Source organism: Microtus ochrogaster, chromosome 5 (genome assembly GCF_000317375.1).
Source record: "Microtus ochrogaster isolate Prairie Vole_2 chromosome 5, MicOch1.0, whole genome shotgun sequence".
Lineage (NCBI taxonomy): Eukaryota > Metazoa > Chordata > Mammalia > Rodentia > Cricetidae > Microtus > Microtus ochrogaster.
Window position 1 is genome coordinate 20,811,713 of NC_022012.1, and position 25,044 is coordinate 20,836,756.

The window sequence follows — 25,044 nt, forward strand, 5'->3', positions numbered from 1 at the left end:
CGCCGCCCGCGCCCTCCCGAGCGCTCCAGGGCTCCGGCCGCCGCCTGGCTGAGCCCAGAAGCAGCCGGGCGGTGGCAGCGGGCCGGCCGAGGCTGTGGAAGAGCGGGCCCGCGGCTATGAAGTGGCCCCAGAGGGCACGGAGCAGAAAAACGCCCAGAGAGAGAAGCGCGCGCATCGCACGGCAGCAGCCTTGAGGCGCTGGGGCCAGAGCATAGGACTGCCACCCACGATGGACCGCTCTGGGGACGATAAGGACTCGCCACCGCAGGTCAGTGTCCCGCGCCCCTACCGCCGTGGTGCACAGAGCCCCTTTATCCGTCCCCATCAGTACCCACACCATGTACGCCCTCGTGCACGCGCGGCGTGTGTGTGTGTGTGTGTGTGTGTGTGTGTGTGTGTGTGTGTGTGTGTGTGTGTGTGTGTTGCACAAAATGGGGACAACAGGGCCGGCTGCCAGGGCCTGCACCTGAGGGACTAGGAAATAAAGCTAGGACGCTGCCTGCCCCGCTCCATCAGGATGAAGGCAAAAACTGGTTCTGAGAGTCTTCTAACAACTGGTCTTTCTCTTAGCTATTTTGTCCCTTGCCACCTCAGCAGGTGGTTCCTGGTGGCCCATAGGACCACAGGAGGTGTGGGGGCCAGCTCTAGCCGCACCCCTGCACACCAGCAGGCACCCCAACCGACCTCCTTTCCTGGACATTTACAATTTAATTCTTTTCAGGGTAGCCAAGTGCCGCGTCTTTTCTGTGGGTGTTGAGGCACTGTGTCAAAAGTGACAGCAAATCCCTGAGTCCTTCAGTACAGCGAAGAGGAAGGAGGCAGGACCAGGTCGTCACCTTCCGCTGTGCATTTGATTGTACAAGTTCAGAAAAGGCAACAGAGATGTGAGACAATAAAGTATTCGATCCAGCACCCCCAGGAAACAGCGGCGCCAGCAGCTCAGATCAAGACCCCCACACACACAGTAACTTGGTCTTGACTGGCTACCACTTACTCACCCAGGCAGATCAAGTCCTAGTTATGCGCTCGGTGATAGCTTATAGAAACAAGCCGAGATGACTCCCAGATTTCCACTGCACAGGACCCTAAGAAGGGCCTTTTGTTGACAGTGGTTTTCCCCATGCCTGCGGAGTACTTCTCTATGGAGACCAGTTTAGCTGGAATGCCCAGTAGGATCTTGATCTTGGACTATCTGGTACACAGTTTCAAGCAAGTGAGCTGGATATAAATATGCTTAGAAATGATGGGGGGGAGGAGTTGTAGGGGTTTATGTGTTAATGGCAGGCACACAGCTTCGTAAGTAGCTGGAGGTGTGGTGCGTATTTAGCTATGTAGGGCTGTTGATCCAGTTCTTCTGTCCTTACATCTCCCTTCTTCTGTGGAGAGTCACTACAGAGCAGAAGCATTTCCCTTTAGAACCTGCTCACCCTTGACCGCCCTGAACCAAATATTGAGTCCTCTCTGTGTTCATGCAAGATAAAGATCCTTCCTCCATGAAACCCTCACAAAACCTCCCACGCTATTCAGTTCACTTCCAGGATCTCCAAAGGTCTTGGAGTTACATGCCTTCTCCTCCCTGCCCCTTTCAACAAGAGAAAAAATGCTTCCTGGGGGATGGGACCAGAAGAATGAATGCATTTGTGCCCTGGCTTGGCATTGAGGCCATTGTCTTGCTGCTCCTATTTGTATAGCTGCTCTCCAAGTGCTTAGGGATCATCTGTGCCTGTGGATGGGTCGGATATATGTGTGTGTGTGTTTCTGGATGAGGTGCTACTTAGCTCCACCTGAAGCCTGGGGTAGGTAAATCACTAAAGGGAACTCAGCTACAGAATGGGAGCCTGTAGCAGAGACCAGCTGCCCAGAGGAAGAAGCCCATTTCTTCTGCTCAGGCTTCTTAATAGACTTGGATTTTCCCCCCACCATTTTTAGGGAAGGGGACCAAGTCTACTGTGCCTTCATGATATGGATGGAGCCCGGGATGATGAAATTTTCTAAGGATAAGATATGGAAGAGGGTGAGCTAACCAAGGAACCAGACTCTGAGCCAGGGATTCTGGTGGCCCCATGTGGTTCTAAAAGACAGGATTCCCGGTGCTCCTGGGCCTGACATCTGTAGGAAAGGTGAGGCCTCAGCAAAAGGAGAAATCAGAGCCTGAGACAGGCAATGAGAAGGAAGCAGAGAGAGACCTTAGGCGAGGTGTGGCAGAAGTTGGCATATACGAAGCCTTCCTCTGCAAGTTTGCAGTATCCCAAAATTGTCATTCATTCTCTCCTGGAGAGACCCCTCACTGGAGCTGGTGGACGGCCTACTGAGAAAGACTGATAGAGTCAGGATGACTCACAACAGGGATAGGTCATGGACTAAAAAGCAAAGTGTTCCAGCAGTATGAAGGAGATCTTCCTGCTGTGTTTTTGCCCATCTCACCTAGTCCTGGAATGCAGTGTGATGGGGAAGGACGCAGAGCATGGACAAGCCTGATGGACCCCTAGGGAAGAGGGAGAGAACCCTGCTTTCTCCATGTAGCATCCTTCTTGCCAGGGATCCAGGCAAGATCTTTAGAAATCCCCTTAAAGACCAGCAAGGAGACATGGTCATGGTCGAGAAGAGACAGGCTGCTAGATGGGCTCCCGGAAGTCCTGCATGTCAGTACCTCGGTATCCAGCTAAGTGAAGACTTTAAGGAGAAAGGGGTCCTCTAAGGCATGTTCTCCTGACAGTCTGCAAATTGGAAGACCATCATCTTTTTAGATTGTTGGGTCCATGGCTATGAATGTTATATTGTGTGTGTGTGTGTGTGTGTGTGTGTGTGTGTGTGTGTGTGTGTGTGTTGCATTCTCCTTTCATGCCCTACTCTCCCAGTATCTGGACAACTCTACAAAGGGAAGGCTGGTGGTCAGGCCTGGCCAGTTCAAGTTGGCCCCCTCCAAACCGTCTATGGAGACCCCTTTCCCTATTCAGACCTCCTACAGTCAGGCTCCCTCCCACCTAAACCCATTTAAGTATCTAACCTCTGACTTTGAACTAGACCCAACTCTTCCTGGTCCAGAACTAAATTACCCAGAGCATCTCTCCACTAAAGAGCAGCAAGAATGATATCTTCATATCTAATGACTTTTCATTGTAATCATTCCATATTACCAGCAAATGGTTATCTACAATTTTTTTTGAGATTTACAAACACTCTAAATCTATGACCACTTACCCTCCACGCTGGAAGGTGATTATGTCCAGAAGCCACCCCGAGTTCAGTCCACTTGCATTGGCTCTCTGTACCTACTGTGGCCTAGGCTCTGTACCTGGTGACGAGGACATACTGCATCAAACGGTCTAAACCCTGTGCTTCTACTTAGCTTTGGGAAGGTTGTGTGGATTGCTTGCATTTTTCCCCTGCAGCTACAGCAAATTTACTTTTCTAATGAGGTTTAGCTCTGGCCAATATTAAAATGAGTCTGTGCTCCCTGCACACACACCAGCTGACAGCAGCATGGGAGGCAGGTTCTGCGCCAAGCTCCTGGCATGGATTAAGGCTGTGCCATCACCAGTAAGCTCCAAAGTGGAGATTCTAAGCCTGGATCACGAGCTGGATGGGTTGAAGGACTTACCATGCCCAAGAGGTTGGAGGTCTTCGACTCAGTGTGCGGAGCCACAGGCAAGGTTTTTCTCCTTATGTGGATAAACTGTTTAGTCTAGTCATATGCTTATGTGAAGGAAAGTGGACAAGGATGGAGGGCAGAAAGGACAGAGACAAAGGTCTTGGTGGTCAGTAATGTCTCGGTGCCAGAGATAACTCCCCATTCCCACGGTGTGACCTGGGCCCTAAGGGTGATGATCCATCATCTCTATCCAGCCTGGCTTCTTTGTTTCTAGGCCAGATGAGGATCTGGCCACCTGGGCCAGATCTAATTCTCCAAGCTCATGGTTGCTGCTAGTTGTTTGACTGTGATTCGGAGCTTGCGACAGCAATGTTGAGTGTGGGGAGGAGTGCATCCCTTGGCACACCAAAGCAGTCTCTCACCACCCTGGCCATAGTTCAAGAGCTCAAGAGTCACCTGTGGCCAATGGGTGCCATCTTCAACAATACATTCAAGAATGCTGCCTGCAGCCCAGAAAGCCCTTAAAACGTGCCTTTGCAGAGAGAATTTGGCATAGCGTGGTCACAGGAGCCGCAGTGACTGGACTCGGATCCAATCTCTGCCTCATCTTCCCTGTATGGCCTTGGGTGCTGCTCACCTCTGTGCCTCTGAGTCCTCATCTCTAAAATGGGAGGAATATTAAGGTGTTGAAGAGGGATGATTCACTGCAGTTCATCATGCTAATCGCTCAGAACGCACAGTAGCGGGTGCTTTTTTGTTTTTTGGGTTTTTTTAATTTGAAAATAGAAAGCAATTTGTATTCTTCATTTATTTAGCAATTCACAGAAGCACTTGCTGAGCAGCCCCTCTGTGCCAGGCTCTCGGCCATCAGCACGTGGCCTTGCCTGCAACACCAACCCCTCCAGAGCCTCTATTTTCTGACCTGAGATAGAATATGACCCTAAGGACAAAATATGACTGGGAGTGTGTCCTTACTTGAAATGATTGATGATTTTTCTGTACGAAGATGAGGAAAACAGAAATTTTGGCTCACGGAGTAGCGCGCACACGCGCGCGCACACACACACACACCCCAGCATCTAGGTTTAGCCACAAGGTCAGCCACTGTGACATCTTGCTGTGTGAGATAAAGGGATTTTAGGGGGCTCTTTCTGGGCCTATTCCCATCTCTGATCTTGAGAATAGCAAAGGCAGGGGGCTGTGGCCCTGAACTCAACGGAGGACAGAAGCCAGAAAGGGTCTTGCCAAGCAGGAATCAGCTGTCATCTGCCCAGCAACTGAGTGAGTGAAAGAGCCAGCAGAGCCCTAAGTTATTGCCCGAGGTGGGTCAGTAACGTACTGGTGTAGCAGATCCTGTGAGGGACCTGTTTCATCATCTGCAGTCTGAAAGGCAGGAGCCCAATAGCACATGCCCACTCAGCAAGAAGTCACACAGCACAGCAAAGAGTGTGCCTGAGACCTAACTACTCATAGCCCAGGTCTGCAGCCTTCTGATTTGGAATCACATTCTTAAGCCTTGGAGATGTACCGATCATGTTCACCCCCCAGACCTCGCCTCAGCACTGCCCTGGCACCCTGTCATAGCAAAGCTGCTTCCAGGAGGTGTTCGTGGTTGGGCCCCTGGGAAGCACAGTGAATGAAGTAAGCCATATAACATCAAGAAAGATGCTGTACTTCAGAGACATTTCTTAGGAGATATATTCTCGGCATCCTTAATGTCCTTCCTATCAGCTCCATCAATTCCCTCTCTCCCTTCCCACCTTCCTTTGCCTACAGACCTCACAGTAGATGTAGCACTGTTCTCAGAGTCTGAGGGGCTGACCTGCTGGCACCCACACTGCTCAGCCACAGGCCAGGGACCCTGGTTCTGTAGCCTGCTTAGGATGATGAACAGCCTCCAGGCATGTGATTTTCTTTCTCCGTCAGAGTTTCTGAACTTAAGCTGACGTATTACTCTCCTAACTCATCACTTGTCGATATTAACTTCTTCTCCCCATCATAAATCTCTCACTGTGTCTCAGAGCAAGCCACCGTTGCTCTAGCCTCCTCCCCTGCCAGGCTACCGGCTGCTGCGTGTGAATGAATACCCATTGCTCTAAGGGGTGCACCCATAGGTGTGCCCTGAACCGATTTCTTCAAGGTGACATTCCCAAGAGACAACCAGAAGGTACTGAGAGACTCACCTGGTACCACACAGGACACCAAGCCTAACCCAGCTTCAGGGGAACCTAGCTGGACCTCCTTCTTCAGTGCCCTGGGCCTGTGGGGATGTCCTTTTTGGCCAGGTCTAAATGACTCATGTGTACAACAAGCTCTTTTTAATTTACTGTGTTAAGAAAAAATATGTGACAGAAAACTTACCATCTTAGCCATTTTAAATTTGTAGCTCAGTAGTCAAATATAGTCACAAATGTTTTCTAAAACCAGTCTCCATCTTGCAAACGGGAACCTCTCCATCTGCTGAGCACCATCACCCTGGCTCTGGGCTTACGTGAGGTACATCATACGTACGCTCTTTGTCATTTCGAGCTCAGTTGTTTCTCTTATAAGGTCCTCCAAGTTCATCTCTGATTTGGCAACATGTGTCAGACTCTCCCCGCTTTGAAAGGCTGAGTGATGTTCTACCGTATGCACATGCAACATTTTATTTAAACATTCATTCCATGGACTGGTTCTTTGCTGCCAAGCATGGAGTACAAAGTGCTGGATGGATGACAGTTGGCCCTAACTGCCCTTCCTGATGCAGGAAGCACCCAGCAGATATATTGGTACTCAGAGTGAAATTATGTGCTAGATGCCACAGGAGCATAAAGCGGGCAGGAGAGCCCCCATTTTATCTGGTGTCTGTTTGGGCCTCTGTTTGCTCCTTCCAGCCATCCTGTGTTTCCTAAGCATCCTCAGGTGTTCAGTCCCCAGGATGAGTATGACTTTCCTAGTCCTGGAGCAGCTTAGCGAGTATTGGGACAGACAAAGGGATGGGTCTTCCACACATCCTGACCACAAAGGATGCCAATGTCCTGCACCACCATCACACCTACTGTCTTCCTGGAGCCCTAAAGATAGCATCTACCTGCCTTTTCAGTTATTTGTCTGGACCCAGAGCCCATGAGGTCATGACGAACCCTCTGGGGGTGTAGCATGCAAAGCTGCCTTTAAGCGTGTGCCTTTGCGCTATTCGGGCTCCTTCCTGGAGAGGTGATCAGTGATGCATAGCCACCCTGCAGCCTGCCGTGTAATATACAGCCCATGACACACATAGATAGTGTCAGCATAATCTCCACATGTGGGAATGAGATTTAAGGGGCCCTCCATTCATCACATCCACACCTGCTGTGTTTGCAAGGAGTGGCGCACATAAGCTGACCACTCTGGCTAATACACATTTATTAGCATGCTCACCCAACCACCTCCAGCACCTCACGTTAACTGTTTCTTATCCTGTCGGTGGGGATAGCTCATGTCACACAGCGTGAACCTTAGGGACAGAGCAGGCATGCTAGGAGAGAGAGCTTAGAGTTGGGGGGTAACGAGAATGAAGTTCCCAGGAACCTACAAGCTGGGGTAAAAGGACAGGGAAATTATTGTATGGAGGAGTCCCTAGCCCTAGATTCCCCACTGATGTATCTTAATATCTTAACAGCTTTGGCCTTAGGAAATCCACAGTCCTTCTTTAGTTGGGCATCTTGGAAGCTAGACAGACTACCCTGTGCAGGAAGAGCAGAAGGAAGAAATAGTACTCGGCAGAGGACAGACCACAGAGCAGTCAGTATCTGACTCTCATCTCCTCTGGCCTTTAGTCCCAAGCCTCTGCTACTCAGAGTGAAAAAGCAGCGCCCTCCTAAGGCTGTAAGGGAGAATGCACAAGGTAAAAAGCTTTGGGACTTTTTAAAGGAAGCCTGCCATGAACAAAAACAGAGTGAACCAGGGCCATGGTGCCAGGTTCCAGGCAACACAACCTTCCCACACATGGGAAGCCTACCTGTCTCAGGCCACCCCCATTTATCACGTAACTGTATGGCAGCAGCCTACATTCGCAGAAGCTGAAATCCCTGCACCACCAAGCTCTATGGAAGGAGAAATACGCTAGAAAAACTGCCCAGCAAGCAGTTGGTGCTGGCCCCTGGAAATAAATGGAGTATCCCCTTCTCTGCATCTTCTCCAGGTTGTGGGTTCCAACCAAATTTTTAAGTTATTATTAGCATATATTAATTTTATAGAATAATGTGTTTGATATTTCCATGCATATGTAGAATGTACTTTGATAATGCTGTTATCCTCTCATGCCCCTCCCATTCCTGGAGTTCTGTTTTTAAAACAAGGCGATAGTGCTGGCTGCCACTGTTATAGTTTTCCTGGTCTAAGAATTGCGGTGCTAATTGTGAACCAGATGCTCCGCACAGCTTCCCTCAACTAACGACCAATCGTCCCGCTGAGTTAACGAAACTGAGCTTCAGAGATGTTGGTGATGCTTCTGCTTTGTGTTGGGCCCTGAGTTCCAGGTAGGGATGCACTGGTTTGACTTAGAGGACAAACATCAATCCAGCAAGTGCATGGCAGTTTACAAAGCTCAGCATCTGATGACTGTATTCCCGGTGCTTGGGCTTGGGTGGGGCGGGGGGAAGGCGAGGAAGGCACAGGGCTCAGGGGCATCCCATCTTGCCAGCAGCTTTCTCTAAACACAGTGCAGGCATCAGTACCAAGGGAATGTGAGGCAAAGGATGGCCTGGGACAGTATCAGAGTGAGAAGGACAGAGCTGGGGGAGCAAAAGGGGTGCCAACTGGCCCTCCCTCCCTCTGGGACACAAGTCCTCAAATAACTCAAAAGGCCATGAATGCTCTTCCAATATACTCAAGGTTCAGACACATGGTTCCAGGTGAGACCCACCCTGTGTTCTTGGGTCTGCTTGGTCCCAGGACCCAGTTCCAGAAAGGATCCAGTAGGTCTCTGTGCCAGGTTCCACCCTAGATACAGTCGCCCTCACCCCTACTTTATTCAGGCAAATAGCCATGGGCTGTCTGTCCTCTATCTTGAGGGTCTCAGAGGGCAAAGGCAGTGTCTCTCCCTGCCGCAGAGCCAATGATTCTAGGGCCATTACAGTGTTTCTCAGTTTAGGACCATTCCCTGCCAACTGTTGGTGCATGGCAGGCTGGCAGAGGGGGAGATGAGGCCTCCTGGCCAGCTGCCCGCATGGCTTCTGCCGCTTCTGGTTTTGAGCAGCTGTAGTTCTACTAGTCCCTGCTGCCTGCCTGGGAGAAAAATAGGCTGAGTCCCTCCTCTGCTACACAGGCATCCATCGGTAGTGCTAGCCCAGTGGGTATTCACTCACTGGAGACAGAGCCATCCCACAGATGTCCTGAGCAGCCCACAGGCCTCTCACGGGGCATTAAGCATTACAGTAGGCTGAGCGGAGAGATTCTCCAAAAACAGAGTGGGTAAGTTCTTAATAAAGAGAATTTTGCTATACTGTGGAGAATCTAAAGGCAGGGCAAAACCCTCATGTGGTCCTTTGTGATGCTGAATGAAGTATGCTGCCAGTCCTGTGCCTGTCTCCGGGTAGAAGGTGAGGTAGGTGGGGAGAGCATATGAGAAGGCTCCTGAAGTGAGCAAGTCAGACTCTCCCAGAGAGCTCATAATGCAGGAGGGAGTGCCACCATTTGGATTTGCTAGTTCCTGAAGGTTGATCATGAAGCCCAGGAGAAGGCTGGTAACCCGCTCAGGGAAGGGAAGAAAGAAAAGCACCCCTCTCTGCTCAATACCCACTTCCCCGCTCAGCACCTGCAGGAGGGTTAAGCCATGGGGCCTGGGTCATTGGTGATACCCAGTTGCCCCACAGTCTGCCAGTGGCTGATCTGTTGGCCCCTGTGAGTTATCACATTCTCTCGTCACGCTTCCAAACCCATCCTATTTCAGATTTGTTTTTTAAGTATAAAGGTCGCACCAGCTTTGGTGAGCCAGGGGCAAGGGAATCTCAGTTTCTCATTTGCCATTCAAATATGCAGCTTCAGCGGGGAAGAGCCCTTTGTCACAGGGCTGAGAGGGAGGACTTGCCTCTCTTAAGCAGGAGACTACCACAGATTTTAGTCAAAAGACATATGGTTGAGTCATACTATCTGTTACTGGGACAATTGAGGAAATATAACCCCTGCCCAGTGCCTCAACTTCTTTGTCTATTTTAAAAAGAAAGAAAAGATTTGGAATTATAAGGGTTTAATGATTAAATGAGATAAACAGCACAAGAGAACTTGGAAACCACCCTCATGAAATCTTTAGAGGGCTGCCTCCTACTCCAGCACTGCAGAGAGAGCACACTGGCATGATGGCGTCATCTCTTCTATAATAATCCCAGGCCCAAGCGTCGGAAGCCAAGGGCATATGAGACAGTCTTTCATTCCAACAGAGACCCAACCACAAGATTACCCAAGAGACCTTACTTAGAAGCCATAACCAAAACCGAGCTGTACACTCATGCTCTCTCACCCAGGTGGCACGCTAGACTTCTGCTCACATGTGCCAGTACATGTGTGTGTCATGAAGTGAACTCTCGCCCTCTGAAATCACTCAGTTGGTGCTCTGTGGTTTGCCATCAGCCTTGATGTGTTGTCTGTATGAAAGGTTCAGTCCCAAGCCCTTTCTAGATTTAAATTATAAATATCAAACCTTAGAAGGTGAAGGGCAGCGATCTGAGACACCTTTCCTAAATGAACACTTTCTACCCTATCGGCTTTTCTACCCTATCGGCTCCATAAGGGCAGTAGGGAGAAGCACAGTGCCTGATCTGATACCAGGCTTCTACCTCCCAGGGTCTGTAACAGTCACTGGACACAGGTGTTCACTCTCAGGCACACCAAGCAATGGCAAAAGCCTAGCAAATAGAAATAGGGGGGAAGCGGTGGATACCATGGCAAGGAGGCAGATTTCCAGTGGAAGAAGAGTCATGGATTGGAAGGGCCCTACTGGGCTTCCCCCTAGAACATTTGTAAGACCCTTTCCCTGGGGCTAGCCTTGACCCTGACTCTGCTCTGTGACTTCATGTCATATGGTAAAGCCAAGGTTAGCCCTTGAGAAGGAACTGTCTCTGACTAGCCCAGACTCTCCCTTTCTACCTGTTCTTTTAAGGGTGCCCTGGGGGACCAACTGGAGTATCACTGGAAGTAATAATCAAAGGGAAGCAAGCTAGGAATCCCATGCCAGACCCATCCCAGGCTAAGTGGATCACGGTTCCAGGAGCGTCTATTTATTGGTACCAGCTACATGACAGATTGTTTATGCTAATTTTTCCTAACTACCTAATAACCTACCTGGAGAAACACCATTTGGGTCCCATGAAAAAATGAAGGTTCAACAAAGTCCCTTTGTCACAGTGTAGGAGGAGAGAGGTTCGCAAGATGCCCAGGACCCAAGTTCTTGTACTGTTGAACCATTCCTCCATGGATCCCCCTTCCTAGGCAGAGGAAAGAGAAAGGAACTGGCAGAGAGGTCATAGACGATGATAAAACATATGGCTTGGCTGGTCCTCAAGGTTACTGGTGAAATCTGTGGTGGTTAGGCAAGAACTAAGGAGCTAAAAACGGGGAGGACCGCCTGGATGTTTGTGGTAGGCGGGCAGCCTCTAAGATGGCCCCACGATCTTTACCTCCAAGCGCTCTTATATCAATATCCTACCATTCCTCTCACTAGCCTCTAGCCAATAAAATGTGGTTCCCACTACCACAGCTAGACTCCATCACGTAGGACTTCAGTTAACTCTGGATTCTCTCCTTGCTGAATTCATACAGTAGGAAGCCAAACAGAAGAGAGCCTTATCTGACAAGGTGCTATGACATAGACAGGCTATAGGAGGTAAGCAGAAAGCACCGGTGGCCCCAGTGAGTTTTGCCAACAACCCAAGTAATCATGGAAACAGATTCTTCCCCAGTCAGTCCTACAGATAAAAATGCAGCCCAGCCAATCCTTTGGTGAGACTTTGGCAACCCAGGCCTAGAGTCCTGACCTCAGACAATGAAGACAGCAAATACATGCTAAATACGTTCCTGAGCATATAGTAACTTGTTAGATAACAATAACTAATGAATTTGACTCCCTGGGGATGGCGAATTCCCTCCAAAAGTTGGCATGGCTTGTAGAAGAAGCCCATGGCAAGGAAGAGGAGATAACAACAAAGAACAAAGGAGGAGGGAGAAACTGAACCTCTGTCTGGCCTCAGATTAGAATGTAGGGCTCTTTGCACACGGGACTTTCTCCCGCATCATGGGGGCAAACGCTGAATGACCCTATATTGTCTAACCACTGTCCTATTATTGGTTATTACACACCTTCCCCCACCCAAACACCAAACTCTGTCCCCTCAGCCTAAACAGTCATCTGTCATACCTCTGCGGCATGGTGGCTCCTAACTGGCGCTCCTCCATTCCCAGCTGTCCTCAGTTCTCCAACGGCTCTCCAACTGCCTTGACCTGTTTGGCTCTGCCCATCCTCAAGAGTCAAGCAGTGAGGTATCTATTGTTAATGCCCTGACTATTTATACTCAACAATAGGCGTGGACATGTGATGGTCCCACAAGACAAAATATGGGTATTTGATCAAGGTCCTCCTGCATAGAAGCTCCATGGAAAATGGATGTCTCATGTATTTTGGTCTATAGACCACTAGCATAACACAGGCAGCCTCAGGAAACCCAGCCATTATTTATTTTGTTTAAATTTCTGCCATGGACTAGAGAGGGCTCAGGATTGCAGAGGACCGTGCTAGGCTAAAACCCAATTTTTATTTTTCACATACTCATAATCTAAATCTAATTCAAGGTTATTTCCAGAAAAGAAAAAAGAAATAACTTCAAAGAAATTCAACAAACCCCATGGTTTTTGACACTGCTGGACTGGAAGAAAAGAATTCCACTGTTCACACCAAATCTGGGGTCACATAATACTGCCTTCGCCTTAAGTCCTCAGCTTGGTTTCCAGGCTGGAAGGAGACAAGACGACAGGAGATCAGAGCCTCATGTTGCCCTACCTATTAAAGTCCCACATGTGGAGCTGGAGAGATGGCTCAGTGATTAAGAGCATTTCCTGATCTTCCAAAGGTCCTGAGTTCAATTCCCAGCAACCACATGGTGGCTCACAACCATCTGTAATGAGGTCTGGTGCCCTCTTCTGGCAGAATATTGTATACATAATAAATAAATATGCCGGGCGGTGGTGGTGCACGCCTTTAATCCCAGCACTTGGGAGGCAGAGGCAGGAGGATCTCTGTGAGTTCGAGACCAGCCTGGTCTACAAGAGCTAGTTCCAGGACAGGCTCCAAAACCACAGAGAAACCCTGTCTCGAAAAACCCAAAAAAATAAATAAATAAATAAACAAATAAATAAAGTCCCACATGTGCCAGGCAGCAAGGGCCAGACCACAAAGCAGGAGGAATCATGATTTCCTGGTCTAGGCTTTCCTCTCTTCAAACAACATAAAGTATGATGAAGAAACCCCATAGCCTTGGCAGCCTGATAGCTCCTTCCCGAGGTAGGAGTCTCCAGTGAGTGGGTTTGAGGGTGAGCCAGAAAATCCTGAAAGCAAGACACGGAAGAATCCATACAAAGGAAGTAGAGTGGTTTTGAAGGGAGCAGGATTCAAGTTCCACAGCCTCACCTACATTGAACACTGAGATCTGAACCTATTGTGTAGCATCTCTAAGCTCCTGTTCCCTCCTATACAAGGTGGGGACAATATCTCCTGCCTAGCATGAAGAGCTGTTTAGACTATGAAGGAGCTGGGCTTTACAAAAATGCACACCCCAAGTGTCAAGGTAGGATTCAGAGGGGGACTTTTCGAAGACCTCTTCCCTTTCCCTCCCTCTTCTTCCCTATGACAGAAGAGCAGAAGGCTCTGTAGGCCCCCTACAGGCTCTAGGGGCTATTACTCTGGGAGCAGCCAATGCCCCTGTCCTGCACCCCAAGAGAGACCATGGGCCCAAGGCAGCAGTGCTGTGGCTGAAGGGCTGAGGCTGGGTTAATGAAGTATGGATTGACTAGGCTGCAAGCTGATTAGCTCTGGCATTGGGCTTTTCCTGAGCAGTGCCTGCAGAATCAATACTAATCCTTTGATCCCATTAGGGGCTCCTGTAGATCTCTGGAACAGAGTCTGCACCTCTGCTTCTGTGCAGAGGCCCTGTGTAAGGAAGAGAGACGCTGGGGTTGGGGCCAACACCCCACCATCTTTATCTTCTTTACAAATCCTCCTCATTCTCCTGTTTCTAACCCCCAATCCCAAGAAGAGCCAAAAATTTCCCCAGTCACCAAGGTCCCCAGTTTTGGCCCCTCCTGAGAAGCTGACTGTATTCCCTTAGAAAGAGATTTTGTTGCTTGTGTCAGCTCCCAGGCCCCTCAGTAATGTTCCACATTCTTCTCTATATAGATGAAAAGTGTTTCATGGGTGTTTGTTTGCTCCTTTGTTGGTTGGTTTGTTGGTTTTATGATGCTGGGGATTAAGCCTAGGAATTCACACACACACACACACACACACACACACACACACACACACGACAAGAATTATCTCTATCTCACTGAAAATAAAACCACAACCCACAGTTTGGAAGGCATCCATCTTCATGGGTCTTCTAATTGAAGAGCTAACTATGTTACAGAATTACTGGGCATAAAGGCTTGAAGCACAATTAATATTTTTCAAGTGGAGATCAATAAGCCCATCTTCAGGTATCAGGGCCATTGTTGAAACACCTGTGGGCTCAGAAGAAAATCATTCTGTCTCTGGGGAATTGGCCAGCCTTGAGCCCATCTTCCACACCACCCTGGCCCTCTTGGGCCAGTGGCTACTACTCCTCCAGCCTTGGATGATAAGAGCTCTTCATTTTGATTCCCCCACATCCCACTTTTTTATCTGTAGCCCACAGCACTTTGAAGCCTGCAGAAGAAAAATCCTGTGAATAGCTCTATCTCCAAGGGCTTGTGGGCTTTCAGCATGACCCGGTTCCATAGGCAGCTGTAAGGGCGGCCCTCAGAAACTGACTCTGGACGGGATACACACCTGGACCTCTCTTGCCTCGTGTAGGACATCATTGCTTCAGGTCGTTGAAATAGCAGAGCTGAAAACTCACATCCCAGTCATCTCCCACGCTTTAAAGCTAAAGTAGAGGTCAGGGAGGTGAGCAGTGTGAAGAGCCACTCCTGGTGTCCAGGACATGCCCTGCCACTGTCCTAGCTCTTACTCCTCATCCAATGGCCATTCCTCACCGAGCCTTACCCATTACACTCCCTATATAGTCTTTGTCCCTGCTCATGGGATGCTTAGAGAACACCGGGGGAATGGAGGTTCCTCATGTCCACACTTGCTGGGCAGAGAGGCCAGCAGTCACTCAGGTTAGTCAGGAGCACGTGTCTGAGCAATGGCATAGGAAATCATGACCCTCACCTCCCAGCCTTCTCCACACAGACATGCCCTAACTCACCATAAAGCCCCGTTCAGCCGCCTGTTTCTCAAACACCATTCTCTCCTCCTTGTCTCCCAATGTCTCCCAGCTTTCTATTGGTTCTTCCACCTATCCCAGCAAGGCTCTGGAAACCATTCTGAGGTCCGTGCTGATGTAATCACCACAATTCCTCCTAGCCTAGGCTGAGACTAAGCCTTCGTGTGACAAGCAACCTTGGTGTCAGAGTCCAGAGCAGGGACAGGCTCACCCTCTGGCCTCCTGCCCACACCCAGGCACCATTGCCAGTAGATACAGCCCCTGCTGGCCAGATGGTATTCTCCAAGTCTGGGGGCACTCTCTGCTCTACTTAATAACCGCCTGGTAATTAGCTCCACGATTTTGCCACTATGCTTATAATAGCCTCCATTAAAGTTATGGGGTTTTCGAGCTGTAATGGCTTCCAGAGTAATTAACGCACAACTGGGTTTATTGCTAAGCTTATTTTTAGAGCTTGTCTCTCTGTCTTCTCTCCCTTTTCTTGCATAGATTTTTTTTTGACCAAAAATATGTTATGGACTCAGACACTCCTAATGCCCCCTACATCATGCCCATATCCTTCTCATTGTCCCTTCCTGTTCCTTCTTCTTGCTACAGCATCCAGCGGATATAGGAACTCACAGGACAGGGGGCTATGATCAAGAAAGGTGGTTCTTAGGCCAGTGTTTATCCAGGCAACAGCCTGGAGCCACATGGCCTTGAAGTAAGTCTGGCTCCATCATTTCATCTCTGACCAGGGGCAGATGCTTACCATCGTGCTTCAGTGAAGCCAGCTGCGAATAGAGACGCTCGGGCACCTGCCTCTGGGGGAGCCAAGTGCAGCCCAGAGAAGAAGTGTAAACACTGCCATTTCTCTTTGTCCTTGGAGACCATGAACGCTGTAGGAAAGCTCGCTATCACGAGCCGTGGCATAGGCACATACAAGAGAGGCTGTGCGAGCCACAGGTCTAAGCAGCTGCCCAGAAGAAGCGGTGTGGATGCAGGAAAGCAAGCACCCACACAGACCGAGTGCTCACCTCCTTTCTTCTGCTTTTTCCTAACCTTCACCTGCTCCAGGCTCATTTGAGAACCAGACATTTCTGAAGCTCCGGCCAAATCTGGCCTCCCTATGTTTGTTGTCTGTTCCTGTAAGAGGATAACCGAGACCCGGATATTTGTAAAGGAAAGGAGTTTTTTGCTCTGTGGTTCTGGAGGATGAAGTGCAAGAGCCTGGTCTTGTGAGGACCATGTGCTGCTCACAGAGGATGGCAGGAGGTTGAGTAAACAGCCATGGAAGAGAGGAGGCATGAGCGGTGCCTCTGCTTTAGAACAACTTGTTCTCGAAGAAGTGAGAAGGCCATTAATCCCTCTTAATTATATAATCAGCTCTTATAGGCCTTACCTCCAAACACTGCTTCGGAGGGGAGAGACTGCATCCACAGGGAGCTGCAGGACATGTTGCACCTCGCTCAGCATTGGCTTCTTCCCGGGTGCCTCGCGATTGGCTTCTAATGTAGCATCTAACCCTCTGGTCTCATTGCCTAAGAAATGGGGCAGTGGGCAGCTAACACTAATTCTGGAAGCTGTGAGCCTTTCATGAGAAGGACTGGGTATGGGATGCTGGCTAACGCAGGGCGGTACTCTGAAGTAGAAAGCAAGACTTGGTCTCCCAGAAGACACTAGGGCTAGGAGAGAAGACATAAAAAAGAAAATAAAGGCACACGATTTCCAAAACTGGGTCACAAAATGTTCTGGTTGGTCATAACTCTCAAGCGCGGCAGGGACTAAGAACATATGTGTGCTGGGTAGGGCAGACAATATGGCCTCTGGGATGGCTGTCAGGGTGACTGTCTACCATGGAGTGATGGACTTCAGCATGATGAGGGCCGGCCAGGTGCTAAGGGCTCTACCAGCCACGGGCCAGGAGCATCTGCACAGGAGGGGAGGAGGAAGGAAGGAAAGGATGTGAGCATTCCTAAGTGAGCTGAGAGCTGCTACACTTATTCTCCTGTTACAGCAGACAGCAAGTTCCCAAAGAAGTGTCTCCTGGCAGACCCTCTGTAGAATCCGGGGTGAATTCCACTGGGTGACTCTACAGCAAGGGTCTTTCTTGGGGCTCTCACTGCTGCCATTTTTGAGAGTGTCTCCCTACTACCTGACAGCTCCTCAGAAAACTGCCCCTTCTCCCTGCTGACAGCCACTCCCTACAAAAATCCCCTACACACATAAACAGAGGAGCACACCTAGGCATTTGTGTGATGTCCAGTCTAACCACCTCTGTGTACCCTTGAAGGAGGCCCTAACTATGACACTGGACCAAAGTTATTAAGGAACTGCCTATGCTAATCATATCACAGCAGCCATAGCTGCTGGTACCTTGCCGTCAGGGACCACCCTGAGTGCTTCCTGAGCATTAATTCATTTAATTCTGAGAGCAGCTTTGGAAAGCAGGTGACTGATTAATAGGTGAAAAACAAGTGTAAGCTAACTAGTTGGTGGAACTGTCCAAAGGCCACGGTTAGAATTAAACCAAGGGACATGTCTCTGAAGTCTGTGTTTTTAGGCACTGTATTCTACTGTTCCTGAACATGTCTGCATGTCAAGGGAAGGATGGAGGTACATTCACCCAGACAGCTATACAGAAAAAGTTCTGGAGAAGTTGACGCTTGGTTGAAAAATTCTGGATGCCGTGGGTGTAGAGTAGGCCAGTCTCTGTGATCCATGCCCACATCTCTCTGGTCATTTCCCACTGCTCCTTCTTACAGGTATCAACCTCTGAAGGTCCCTGACCCTGCCCTGGACGACTGCCCCTTCGCAGACTCCCGTCAGGCTGGACTCTGCAAACTTGCTTCCGCAATGGGTGGGTGTGAGCGCTGGTGAGAGTGACTGGCCAGTGTTCAGCTAATGCCTCCCTGTGCCTGGCCGGCCGGCCCAATGCCTATTCTTTTCTTCTTTGTGCTGCCGACGCTCCTCCTCCGTGGCCACTTTCCCCTGACCTTGCCGCTGCCCAGGTAATGAGGAGCTGTGGGTGCAGCCAGCTTTGGAGATGCCGAAGAGACGGGACATCCTTGCGATTGTTCTCATCGTGCTTCCCTGGACGCTGCTCATCACCGTCTGGCACCAGAGCAGCCTCGCGCCTCTGCTGGCTGTGCACAAGGGTGAGCCCAACCCCACTCCCACCCTGGCCTGGCTTTGGTAATAAAAGCTACCCTGCTATTATTCTTTTGACACCTGGGCCAGGCCTGACCTTACCTTGGGGGAATGTTGGCCTTCTAAGACTCCATTGAAAGCTTCCCCTCACCCTCTTTCCCTACCCCACCCCCATCCCCCATCTCCCTAAACACATAATTTTAAGTACCTGGGATCTGTTATAATCAAGTATGACACAATCCAGACAGACAGCAAGTCAGTGGGCTTGAAAGGCAACTTGTTATTTTCATCTCTCAAGAGGAGTGGGTATACCGTGATCTATGAGGCAGCATGGGGGAGCACTGGGGCTCTGGGTGGGGAAGATGAGGGGCAAAGAGAGCTAGGACGGAACCTGTAATGAGCTCATTTCAGATAGAGAAGGGCCATATGAGCAGCTGATCAGGCTTAGAAGTGGATTGTTTGGTCAGATTTTCCTTTTTCGAGACAGGGTACTGTTATGCAGCTCTGACTGGCCTAGTACTATGCAGTTCAAGACTGGCTTCACACTCCTGGTAACCTTCCTGCCTCACCTTCTCAAGTGTTAAGACTACTAGCAAACATCATCATGTCAGTCTCAAAAGGGGATAGACTGGATGATTTCTGTGGAATTTTGGATGTTAGGATGGGTTCCCTTGCCCTGTATTGCAGACTTGGATGATTTAGGCCAGAGGAAGATTGGCCTACTGGTTGTTGGATGTCAGATGTCCACAACGCTCTGAATTGTCCAAGCAGTATGAAGTTTTAAATAATTAAAACAAGCAGGATTAATGTGTATACAAACCTGCATACCCAGTCCCATACTAGGCAAGGATGGGCCGCTCAGCAGGGGTGCTGAGGAAGGAGTACAGTCCTGGTCTATATTGTAATTTGAGGGAGTGCTTTTGTTTCAACTTTAATTTTGAATTGTTGCTGCAGGGTAGGTAAGTGCTATAACTAGAGAGCTACATGCCAGGTTTGTGCTGCAAAACCTTTCAAGGACAGTACGCCCTTTGCCCCCTATTCCTGCTTAGGAGATTAACTGGGCAGAGGCCTGAAGAGTCAAAGTGTTTTCCCAAGAGCAAGGGGGAAACTGTGATTAAAACAATGTCCTTCGGGCTATGAGTCCTGAGTCATCTTTTTCATTCACAACCAAATCTCCACCCTCAAACCTTCCTTGCCTCCCACATCGAGCTGCCTCTCATTCAGTCTTACTAAAGCTACCTTCTGCCCCACCTCGTTGTTACAACCTCGGACAGGCAGTTCTCCCGTTGCAATGTGCACCATCTTCCCTGGGAGCAAAGAAGACGGTGCCCAGGTTCTTTTCCTAGCAGATAGTTGCTCTGCGGCGCAGTGAGTCCTTCATCCTCCCTGAAATTCCTCAGTCTTCTTGCAGCCACCCCATTGCCCTTGCTGGGCGCTCTGGTTCTCTGCATGACGTCATCCCCTGCTCATGACCCCATTGCCTCTCTTTGGGGCTTGTCAGTTGAGACTCACTGCTATCCTGTGAATACATCATTTCAGAGGGGTTAAAACTACCATATATAAAATGACATAATGTCTGTCGTCCTCTTGGCAGAATGAGGGTCAGAGACATCACACCAACAGCCTTTTAGGATTCAGGGTTGCAAAAGCCCTGAAGTCAGGGGGAAGGGGAGCATGCAGGCTATAGCCCAGCCCTAATACATGGAGAACTTCCCCAGGACATAGGCTTCCACATGTTTAAGAAGATCTGGATAGCAGAGGGCTATACAAAATGGTTCTAAGTCTTCATCCTCAGCCCCAGTTTCCAAAATAATATTAGCTACTAGAGATAGATAGATAGATAGATAGATAGATAGATAGATAGATAGAAGATAGATAGATAGATAGATAGATAGATAGATAGATAGATAGATAGATAGATTCCTACATCCTGCTCAAAATATCCTGAATGTTATCGCTTTTTCCTCAACATTGCTTCTTTTCAATTAAACCCCAAAGTTCCCTTTGAAGAGCTACATCCCTGCCAGTCCTCCTATTCCCACCTCACCTCCCCCTCCACATGCTCAGCATTGATCTGTGGCCTGGGTAACAGACTCCATGTCTCTTGCAACATTAGCTTGTAAGCAGTAGACAAAAGTGGATCACTTGGGTTTATCTGTATTGGGCTCCACACTTTACAAACCTTGGTGTTAATGGTGATGGCAGGACCATAGGAGAAAACAAAGGAGCCATGACCCAGGACCCTCTGTGTCTACATTCCAGCCCTTTCATGTGGCTTGCTCATATCACCCTCACATAAATACATAGAGTCACAAAGAAGCAGGCTAGCTAGTGTCCTACGTCTACATCTACTGTGCCTAGTAGTGGTTCAGCCCTTGATGTGTGTTGTTATCTACACGGCAACTCCACCAAGCGATGTTATTAGCATTCGCTAGTATTATTAGCTCCAGTGTATGACCACAGAAATCAAGGCACCAGAAACTAATAAACTTGTTTTAGACCTTACAGTTAGTCACAGCAGACAGTAGCGCCTGAGCCTAGGTTTCCAAGTCTGCCCTCTGGCCATTAGCATCCCGGCTGAGATATGTGTGAGCAGTAGAAACTACACAGTATTTGACTCATGAATCCTTCAAACCCAAAAGTTCAACTTGGAGATCAGGGATTTGATGAAAATGAGAATGCCAATAGCCCTGATCGCTCCTCCTAGGAGGCCTGCCAGATTCCCCAGCGAGGAAAAGGTTCCAAATGTAAGAAAACCTTGGTCCTCAGAGCTGTCCCAACTGGAAACAGGTGACTTAAAAAAAATAAGGAAGTAATGACTCCCCCACTCCATGTCTGTGAGCTTGTGGCCAGAGGACAGGCTTTCGTAGTATTGTTCCTCGTGGCATGCTTGGGATGTAGATACAAAACACTTACTGAATGCTAGGACAAGAGAACTGGTCATAGGTCCAGAGAATCAAATTAATTTGCTTAGAAAGTACTAAGTGGACTGGGTGAAGTGGCACGGGCCTTTAATCCCAGCACTCAGGAGCCAGAGGCAGCAGATCTCTGAGTTCAAGGCTAACCTGGTCTACAGAGTGAGTTCCAGGCCAGCCAGAGCTACACAGAGAAAGCCTATCTCAAAGAAAAACAAACAAAAGACCAAAAAAAGAAAGAAAGAAGAAAATACAGCATTAATTGGGAGATTGACATCAGTCTAATTGGGAAACCTAAAAAGTGTCTAACCAAATAGACTATCTACATTCAAATGACTTTCAGGATTCAAAACTGTATTGTTAAATCTGAGTCAAACCCACTGGAACCAAATGCAGTAGCTAAATGCTATGTTGTGTGCCAACATCCAAAAAACAACTTGCAACGACAGGAGAAGGAGGTCTCGCCTGACTAGAAGGTTTGTGGGAAACCTTAAGTTCCCTTTGAGATCCAAATTGTGCTGCAGCCACCCACTCCCACCACTTCCTGACTTTGTGGCATCCACACCAGAGAACATGGCTGCTCCTCTCTGCTAGGTGGTCAGTTTTACCATGTGAGGAAGACACTTTGGAGGCTGAGAGTCAGGACACGGTCATTTAAAGCCTGATGCAATGGGGAACTGGATAGATGGCTGGAAGGTGGCCAGTTGCATCCAAATAGCTACAGGCGTGTTACATTTGATGAAGGGGGGTCATTTGTATGTCATCCCAGAAATCCAAACTAGGAAAATTCTCATGGGAGTTCCAGGACCACAGGTTGGAACCTCAGGCAGGTCTAAAGATGGAAGCAGTTCTTCAGAGGGGCAGAGGACAGGACTGTCTTGGAAGGGTGGGTGACTTTGAAGGCCCTGTATCAGAGCCAGGCCAGCGCCCTCGTCCCCTACTCCCTCCCCGCACCGCCTTCTCCCACCTCTGCAGATGAGGGCAGTGACCCCCGGCGTGAGGCACCACCCGGTGCGGACCCTAGGGAGTATTGCATGTCCGACCGAGACATCGTGGAGGTGGTGCGCACAGAGTACGTGTACACGAGGCCACCACCGTGGTCGGACACGCTCCCCACCATCCACGTGGTGACGCCCACCTACAGTAGACCGGTGCAGAAGGCAGAGCTGACGAGAATGGCCAACACACTACTGCATGTGCCCAACTTGCACTGGCTGGTGGTGGAGGACGCTCCACGCAGGACGCCCCTGACAGCCCGCCTGCTGCGCGACACTGGCCTCAACTACACACACTTGCATGTGGAGACACCCCGCAACTACAAACTGCGAGGTGATGCCCGAGACCCTCGCATCCCACGCGGCACCATGCAGCGCAACCTGGCCCTGCGCTGGCTGCGGGAGACCTTCCCACGGAACTCCACGCAGCCAGGTGTAGTGTACTTCGCGGATGATGACAACACCTACAGTCTGGAGCTCTTTGAAGAGGTGCGCTAGGGACCAGAGGAGAGAGAGAGTAGCAGGTGGAGCTCAAGGGAACTGAAGGATGTGGGGCCCAGACCAAGATTGGAGCAGAGGGTAGCCCCCATGAGGGGATGCTAAGGCATGATGCATAGACACATACAGGAAACCTTAAGCTGGGCTGGTTCACACTGCAGAGAATCAGGGAAAGACATGAGTAAACCTCAGTATAAGGTAAAGGAACCCAGCACATTAAAAGGAAGCCTGTTGAGGCTTGTAGCTCCCCAACCCTAGTCCTGGCCTTAGAGATTTGTTCCCTGAAAGAGCCCTTTCTATGGGATCATTTAACATGGGCACCAGAAATCTCTTGGGTGGACATTTTGAGCCTGCCTATTAAGTTTGGTGGAGGGAGGCACGTTTCAGATTTTAAAATGACAAGATTAAGAGATTTTTGCCATCGGGCCACATTGAGAAGTTGACCAACATCTTAGCTGAAAGATGCCTTGAATGCCTAGGTGAGAGTCCTCTAGGGATCCCCGAGAGGTCAGGGGCAGGGGGTCTGCAGACAGACTGGGAGGGACCCACACACACCCATTAAGTGATCTACCTCCTATGGGAAAGGGTAGCATTTACATCCTAGACCCGTATCCTGACTCAGGTTCTTACCTTGTAGATGCGCAGCACGAGGAGGGTGTCCGTGTGGCCTGTGGCCTTCGTTGGTGGCCTTCGGTATGAGGCCCCAAGGGTGAATGGGGCAGGGAAGGTGGTTGGCTGGAAGACAGTGTTCGACCCCCACCGGCCATTTGCAATAGACATGGCTGGATTTGCTGTCAATCTGCGGCTCATCTTGCAGCGAAGTCAGGCCTACTTTAAACTCCGTGGTGTGAAGGGAGGCTACCAGGAAAGCAGCCTCCTTCGAGAACTGGTCACCCTCAATGACCTGGAGCCCAAGGCAGCAAACTGCACCAAGGTCAGTAAGACCCTCTTCATAACTGATGGCTAGTAATGCAAGCACCCCCAGACCTGTAGATCCAGGAGAAAGAGGGGCCTCAAAATAGCTTTGTCTACAGTCCCCATCCAGGATGGTAGCTTATTATAAACTGATAACAGTGATAAGCAGAAAGATGGGGAAGGGTTTCTATTGAGAAATTCCAAAGATCACTGGCCCTCCATAGGGACATCTGTGTTCCATGACCCTGGTTGAGTATGCACATGCATACACTAAGGCAGATGCACATATGCATACATGTACATATTCAAATATGTACATAGACATGCATACAGATGCCTGCATATGTGTGCATACACAAATACACATATACATACACACATGCATATTGGGAAATCTTGAGAGGTGTCTCTTTCTGTAGTTCTAGAATGAGTAGATAGAAATAAAAAACAGTTTAAAAAATCTTGATGGGGCAATGGTGAAAAAAGAGAGGGCAGAAGAAATCCTTGCAGGGTGTGGGAGGGAGCCAGGCGCTGGCAGAATGAGCTGGGGATCTGAACCAATTATTTTGTGACTCTGGCCATGCAGATCTTGGTCTGGCACACACGGACAGAGAAGCCAGTGCTGGTGAATGAGGGAAAGAAGGGCTTCACTGACCCATCGGTAGAGATCTGAGGATGAGGATGCAGGTAAGAGAGGCCGGCGTGGCCAGGGCACTGCACAAACAGCTCCATCCTCCATCTCTGAGGGCTTTGGGATACATCCTCCATCTCTGAGGGCTTTTCCTCATGGTCCTTAACTGTGGGAGTACAAGACCAATGTGGCCAAAGACCCCTTCCTCTTGTGCTCCCAACAGCTATTGGCAGGCTTCATGCATACAGCCGGGTCCTTCTGCAAGCATCACCTTCTTTTATTGTCATGCTGGCCATGATGGTCCACAGTGGGGGATGTTTTCACCCAGTTCGTGGATTACTTCCAGTATAGAGCTGTGGTGAGATCACACTACACCACATCAGTGGTCCTATGGCTTTCAGTAGTAGGTGAAGGAGCTCACTGAGCAGGAACCCTGGAGCCCACACCACTGCCAGGATACCACTTTCCTGTTTCAGCCTGGTGTCATTTCTCTGTTCCTGGTTTTTCTTATATGTAGAATGGGCTGCCAGGGCACTGAAATTAGTCTGTAGCACATAACAACCCCTATGTAAGAATTCTTAATCTCGATTATTTAAATCCCATTGGGGTAGACCACCACCATATTTACCTACACTTGAGAAGTGACAATGATGTTCAGAAAAGAAGCTAAATGACTAGCCTAAAGTGACACATTAGCCCAAAAGATCTGTGCTACGTGACTGACCGGGCCAAGTACTTTTGAGGGGCTTTTGTGCTCTGGACTTTTGGAGGCATCACTTTCAGGACTTTTACTCCTCCAGACTCTGCCCCAGATCTGGGGGCTCACAGCAGACACAACCTTGACCAGACCCTGCCCCAGATCTGGGGGCTCACAGCAGACACAACCTTGACCAGACCC

The 25,044-nt window shown here is 49.4% G+C and overlaps 1 protein-coding gene across 6 annotated transcripts in view; it reads left to right on the top strand.

The window, feature by feature from the left end:
- The first annotated feature begins 6 nt into the window (after positions 1-6).
- Positions 7-25,044, top strand: part of B3gat1 (beta-1,3-glucuronyltransferase 1) — a 57,183-nt gene continuing 32,145 nt past the window's right edge. For 4 of the 6 annotated variants that reach the window (XM_026779241.1, XM_026779240.1, XM_005346964.3 and 1 more), the window contains exons 1-6: positions 7-268; positions 17,808-17,902; positions 18,054-18,200; positions 22,083-22,591; positions 23,238-23,534; positions 24,102-24,202. In XM_026779241.1, coding sequence (XP_026635042.1) covers positions 17,899-17,902; positions 18,054-18,200; positions 22,083-22,591; positions 23,238-23,534; positions 24,102-24,188 — 1,044 coding nt within the window. In that variant the 5' untranslated portion in view covers positions 7-268; positions 17,808-17,898 and the 3' untranslated portion in view covers positions 24,189-24,202. Of the gene's footprint in view, positions 269-17,807; positions 17,919-18,053; positions 18,201-22,082; positions 22,592-23,237; positions 23,535-24,101; positions 24,203-25,044 lie in introns of all 6 variants that reach the window. The other 2 variants (XM_026779242.1, XM_013346266.2) reach the window with 2 other exon arrangements.